We start from the raw sequence: 6,496 nt of genomic DNA, 5'->3' as shown, positions 1-6,496 counted from the left end.
GAGTAACAGACATGGTGAGAACAGAATAGATCAACAAGTCAAATCACAGTGTGGATCCAGGAGAATGAAGAGCAACTACAGCTTCCACCATCATTACCTTATATATTTTTGGGTTGCTTAAGATGATCATATTTTTAAAATATGAAGCTGTAAAGTAACTATTGCTGTTATGAATTTTGTTTCATCTATCAGAACTTCATCCCTGTAAACAGCTTCCTGCTGCAGAACAAGTCTGAGAAGAGAGATGAGAGTGAAACAAAACAGTAAAACCCAAACAAGCTGAACTGCAAAGTTGGGGGATAATTAATAATGTTTTTTTCCCTCTAAATTGTGTGAAAAACATAAATAAAAGTGCTTTTAAAAAAGAAGACTTATAGGGAAAACTCAGAAAAGAAGCAAGAAAGTTTTATAGTCAATCGTGGCCTAAATTCCCCGCAGAGTTTAATGTTGTTTACACTGCAGAAAGCATGAAAGCAGTACAGGAAACCATCCAAATAGTCCACTTATCAGAGGCATCTGGGATTACCTGTAATGACAACTGTGTCTCCAGGGAGTGTGGGACGACTTGAATAATTCATTTCACATAAATACTGTGGAAAGCTGGGAGTGTTTCATTCGAGCTGGAAGTGAAACAAAACAAAAAGAAAAGTGATTAAGTGGCGTCTACAGTACAAAAAGCCCTGAAATGAAACGGTTTGATAATGAAGGGGGATGTCGCCCTCTTGTGGAGAAGACAGGCTTCTATCTAACATGTTCTAACACAGTGGTTCTCAACTGGTCTGGCTGCGGGACCCACCATCACCCCTTAGTGACAAGCCGCGACCCACGACCCAAATTAATAATTTGGGTATATCTATATTCAAGTAGTCTAGTAGTAGTAACGTCTCTGTGTAGTAAACAGCTGCCAAATCAAATAAAGAAAGTACACATCAATTATATTTTAACAAATATTATTCTCATTTTTCAAATTTAACTGGATGGATTATAAATAATACAGAGAAATACATAAATAAATGTTCTTCTCATTTCAAGTAAAATAAAGGCTGCTTAAAAAATAAATTACGTAACAAAATTAATTTTAGAAAAAATATTTTCACTGAATTGATCTGCAGCTTTAAATTCAGTTCATTCAGCGTGAAGTGAAAAAGCCACAATATTGTATTTTTTTCATCTTCTAAAAAGAGAAATTAGTGTTGGAAGAATTCACTTTCATGAGTCTGTCCAGTCAGAGTCTAATGACTCTGGTCTCTCTGGCCATTTTTCTCTTTTGGAGATCGTCCTATGATTTGACTTTCACAACTCTCACTTCAACAGTCCTGCTCTGCTCTCTATAACCTCGTCTCTCCCCGTGTGTCATAGGGTACATCCCAAGTCTCTTAATTGCATCCCCGTTTCCCTCACTTGCGTCCTTTCCTTGCGTCTTAGTCCCTCCCACCAGGGATGCATGGAGGAAACCATGCGAGGAGAGAGGAACAAGGAAACCATGCGAGGAGAGAGGAACGAGGAAATATGTTTTAAGAGACATGAGACGTCCTTTCCTCAGTTGCGTCACGTGAAGCGACGTCTGTTTCTGATGACGGAGGATCAGCTGATCACAGCTGGATCAGCTGTCAGTCGGCTTTAACAGCTGGAGAGACTTTTGATAAGTTTGTGTCTGTTCACATGATCAGGTCACAGGCAAATATTTTCATCTAAATATATGGATGAATAGAGGAGTGTCGGTGGAAAAACACAGAACCATTCTGTTTTGTAGAGTCATTGTAAAGTTGTGCCATTTGCTCTGCTCTACGTTTGTGTTGAAGATTATATATTTCCCTGCATGACCATGATCCTGAATATATAGTAGTGCTGGGCAACGATTACAATATTTAATCGCAATTAATCGCATGATTTCTTTGCGATTAATCTCATTGTTATGGCAAAGTTCAATAATGAATTCAAAAGTAGTGTATTGTGCACTTTTATTTTAAAAGTACTGCTATATGAACAAAAGGGCAATAACATTTGGTTTGCAAACACTTTAAACACATCAGGTTCTTTTTAACAGCAGTATTCTCTTTACACAGCAGCAGTTCTATCTCTTCACTATCTGTGCTCAGTGTGTGACTGTATGTGAAACGTTCCACTGCTGTGCAACAGGAATAAAATGTTTCAGCACGTTTCATCTAAATATGTGTCTTGTGTCTTCATGACAGTCAGAGCATGTGAATGCAGCTCTACTGTTCATCAATATAATGCTGTAACTCAGAGGTAACTATGGTTACCCAGCGATGTCCAGTAGTCTCCAGTGAGAGCAACAGCTGGTGCACGTTGTAACGCCGTCGCTTTAGTATTCCTCACCTTTTCATACAACTCGTGTATTCTTCTTGTGACGGTGCGTCTTGAGGCTCATACGTGACGTCATTCGTTGCGATCCTGAAGGTGCGTTCACACCAAACGCGACACGAACGCACCTTGAGAACGTTCCTCAGACCGACATCGTCCACAACACTAATCGGCTGCAGTTTGTATCTATTCACTTCTCTGTAGCATTTGTTAGCTTGTCTTGCTTTTGTTTATCTATACTTCTCCCACACGCTGCAGCCAACGTCGTCTGCTGAAGACTTCCTCCACTGTTTGTAAGGGTGGGTGATTTGCTGGCATCAACGATGTGTATTGCATTTAAGTGATACTTCAGACTCGAAGTATTCCGTTGATAAGAAAATTTGCCTTCGCAGTAGATACAAATAACTTTGCTTCTATGAACTCCGCCATCTGGAAGAGATTTTAATGAAAATGTCCATGTAAGAGTTTCCGGTTCATGTGAGCGCTGCAGCAGTCTTATGCTGCGTTCACACCAAACACGGCGCGAATTATTCGCGCGAGTAGATTACATATAAAGTCTATGCACAGACGCGATGAGACTGGAGTGATGCGAATTTGCGATGGCGCGGCGCGATTGACACAAATTTGCGTCAAACGCCAAATCGCCCCAAACGCGTGAGTTGAAATTTTTCAACTTCGGCGAAAAAATGGCGTGACGCTGTGGCGCGATAGCCTATCAACATTGAGATGTTTCTCCTGTCATCACTGATGTCGTGCCGTTGTTGAATCAGGAAATAAATACTGTAGCCGTCTGTGTTCACCCAGAGCTCTACGATACCTCATATCAATAGAGACCGGACCAAACTATGTGTATAAATGTGTGTGTGTAAACCATATGGTACAAACAATGAATAGACGCTGCCGTATTTACGTCTACATGACGTTATTCTGAGTGTTGGTGGAGCTGCTACAATGTTAGCATAGCCTAGCACCGATTGATCCGATCTCCATTGAGAAGACAAGTACAAATCTGCATCATTACGTAGTTATTTCGGAGTCCCTTTTTGTCGGTTTATTGCCGTTAAATCACAGCCAAATCAGTTTATTTTGTGTTGATACAGCTGTAGTAAACAGCGACGTGTGGCTTGCTAGACACAGTGAATACAGCTCGATAAAATCCACGGAGCTCCTCTGGACAATGTTATGAACCCAGACATGACGGCGTTTAGTTTCCCGTGATATCTGGGACTTCGACAACACGTACTAAGCAGAAATATAGGATAGTTGAACGGCTTTCAAGGCGATAAGCCACGCCCCCTCTCCGGCACGTCCAGCGCGATTCACGCAAATTAACACAAATAGTCCCTGGCGAAACCGGCGGCGCAAATGACGTGAATACGCAATTAATCTCATTGTTATGCGCAAAGTTCAATAATGAATTCAAAAGTAGTGTATTGCGCACTTTTATTTTAAAAGTACTGCTATATGAACAACAGTGCAATAACATTTGGTTTGCAAACACTTTAAACAAGTAAGGTTCTTTTTAACAGCATTATTCCCTTTACACAGAAGCAGTTAAAATACAGTTATAATGATTCTGATAATAGATATTCAGCCCGTGTTCACAACTTTATCTTCATGTGTGTAATAGATGCAATTTGAAATGTACACCTTGAAAACTGCAAACCTATCTACGTCATGTTTTTTTCCTATTTTTTATGTTTGTTAAATTCTCAGTAGCGATAACTAAATGATGCTTATTATACATATTACAAACAAAAAAACTTTAAAAACTCTGAAAAAAATTATTTTAATTAATCATTTATTTTTTGCTATTTTGGTCAGACACTATGCAACGCTGATTACTCCAATATGTGTGGTATTTGCTATAAATGTACATTGGTACATAGAGGGTGATAAGAAGCTGTACATGGAGGGACTTAGGACCCAGGGGAATGTAGGTGAAGGAAACCAGAAGAGAAGGAAGAGACACCACACAAACAGCTGTTCACCGCTCGCTGCCCAGTTCTTGTGTTAAAAATGTCCGCTTAATAAAAAATAAAAATAAAACGCGGTAACGCGCGATAATATAATTGTCGGCGTTAATTAATGAATGCGTTAACGCGATAATAATGCGTTAACTTGCCCAGCACTAATATATATATATATATAAATAAATGATGTCCCATATAAATCAGATAAAACTGCAGACGAGTGCAACAAGCATTAAATATCAGTTGTATTATCAAAAGATTAAAAAATTAAATCCCATTTACAAAATAAAATAACAGTAACTTAGCCTGCTCAAAGCTTCTAGGAGGCCTTTAAAACAGACGACATGTCACAGTTTCCTCACAGAAACGGACAAAGTCACAGTAAAGAAATCCATAACAGAGGAGTTTTTAAAGATGACGAGTCAGCTTTCGGTACTCCGCGTGTTCCCCGAATCAGACGTGGACGTGTTCTTCTTGGAGTACTCGAGGGCGCTGGAGACTTTCATCCTCTTCACCGTCCTCTCGCTCCTGCAGAGGAACGTGTTCGTCACGTGATCCCTGAAGTCCTTCGAGATGAAGTAGTAGATGAACGGGTCCAGGCAGCTGTTGAGACTTGCCAGACACAGCGTGGAGACGTAGAAGCTGTACAGGGTGTTTTCCACCCCACACAACAAGAGGGTGTAGTGCACCAGCAGCATGATGTTGCTCGGGGTGAAGCACACCAGAAACATCACCAGCACGATGAAGATCAAGACCACGGCCTTTCGCCACTTCTTGGAGTTGGCGGGGTCCGCCATGCTGTTAGCGGGGTCCGCCATGCTGTTGCGGAGAGCCTTGAGCATGAGCACGTAGGAGATGATGCACACGACGGTGGGAGCGATGAACCCCAGAGTCCCCATCGTCAGGAAGTAGCCCGCCGCCTTTGCCTTCTGACTGGGCCTGGTGACGTCGTGGCAGGTGCTGATGTCCAGGTTCGTCACGTAGACCTCTTGGTCGTACAGGTAGAGGGGGACGGTGAGAAGCCAGACCACCGCCCACACGGTGATGGAGACGCCGACGGCCACGGCGTTGGTCCTCTGGTGCCGCGAGAGCGGGTGGACCACAGCCCAGTAGCGGTGGACGCTTATGCAGGCGATGAAGGCGATGGAGCAATACATGTTGCCGTAGAAAAATGCCACCAGCACTTTGCACAGCCCGTGCCCGTAGATCCAGTTGTTGTTGTTTAAGTGGTACGCGATCTTCAGGGGGACCCAGATGACGAAGAGCAGGTCGGCCAGGGCCAGGTTGGCCATGTAGATGGAGGACGGGTGCTTCTTCTTGGTCCTGAAGACGAACACCCAGATGGCGAGGGCGTTGGTGGGCAGCCCCACCACAAACACGATGATGTAGACGATCAGGAGGAAGACGGTTGTGAGGTGGCTGCTCAGGACTTGTTTGTCTGAGGAGCTGACCTCCACCCCGGAGGTGTTCTCTTGACCGCCCATGCTTGCTTGTTGTTCAAAATATGAAATGAAAACACGTAAAAAGCAGAAGTGCAACAGGTTGACAGTACATGCAGGAACGTACTATAAATGTACCTCCAATACCACACTGTGAAAATACTCCACTACAAGTAAAAGTCCTGCATTCAAAACCTCCAAGTATGAAAAGTATAAAGCAGTAAAATGTTCTCTGTCAGTGTTTTACTGTCATATCTGTTGTTTCTGGATTAATATTCCTGCTGCATTAATGTGTATGTTGCATGTTAACTCCTTTATATCCTGTTGGTTAGTTTAATCTACATCAATGCATCATATTCTATCAGATCATCACATGTTTGTAGCGTCTCTGTCCTGTGAGAACCACGTATCTCTAAAAAGAACAAACAGCCTGTTTTCAGCTTTGTGACGATGCATTTTCCAGCTGATCCAAGAGGCTTTTTAAAGAGTTTATTTATCTGAAGGAGGATTTTATCAAACATTCAACATCAACACATAAAGGAAACACTTCCTCTGTTTCAGATTTTATAATGGGTGTGTATTGCACGGCTCGTTAAGAGCTAGAGTGAGACCATAACTGTCAGAGTGGAGCGGAGCATGAAAATATTCTGTGAGTTTTCCAAACAAATTGCTCCAGCTCCCACAATGTTTACTCTTTATACAACATTTTGGCCAAAAAGCTTGGAAATGTTGTGCTGTCGCACACAGATGTCGTTGGAA

General features: G+C 42.2%; 1 protein-coding gene across 1 annotated transcript; it reads right to left on the bottom strand.

The window, feature by feature from the left end:
- Nucleotides 1-4,658: 4,658 nt before the first annotated feature.
- Nucleotides 4,659-5,782, bottom strand: LOC142948139 (proteinase-activated receptor 2-like). Its single transcript, XM_076090025.1, has one exon. It carries the CDS (start codon nucleotides 5,780-5,782, stop codon nucleotides 4,721-4,723), a length of 1,062 nt encoding a protein of 353 aa, XP_075946140.1. The 3' UTR covers nucleotides 4,659-4,720.
- Nucleotides 5,783-6,496: the final 714 nt, after the last annotated feature.

This window comes from Anarhichas minor, unplaced genomic scaffold, assembly GCF_050575085.1.
Source record: "Anarhichas minor isolate MPS153535 unplaced genomic scaffold, ASM5057508v1 ptg000002l, whole genome shotgun sequence".
NCBI lineage: Eukaryota > Metazoa > Chordata > Actinopteri > Perciformes > Anarhichadidae > Anarhichas > Anarhichas minor.
This window is presented reverse-complemented; position numbering and strand designations above follow the sequence as displayed.

What these genes read in the sequence shown, in the direction of transcription:
- LOC142948139 (XM_076090025.1), bottom strand. Translation starts at nt 5,782, where the DNA reads ATGGGCGGTCAAGAGAACACCTCCGGGGTGGAGGTCAGCTCCTCAGAC.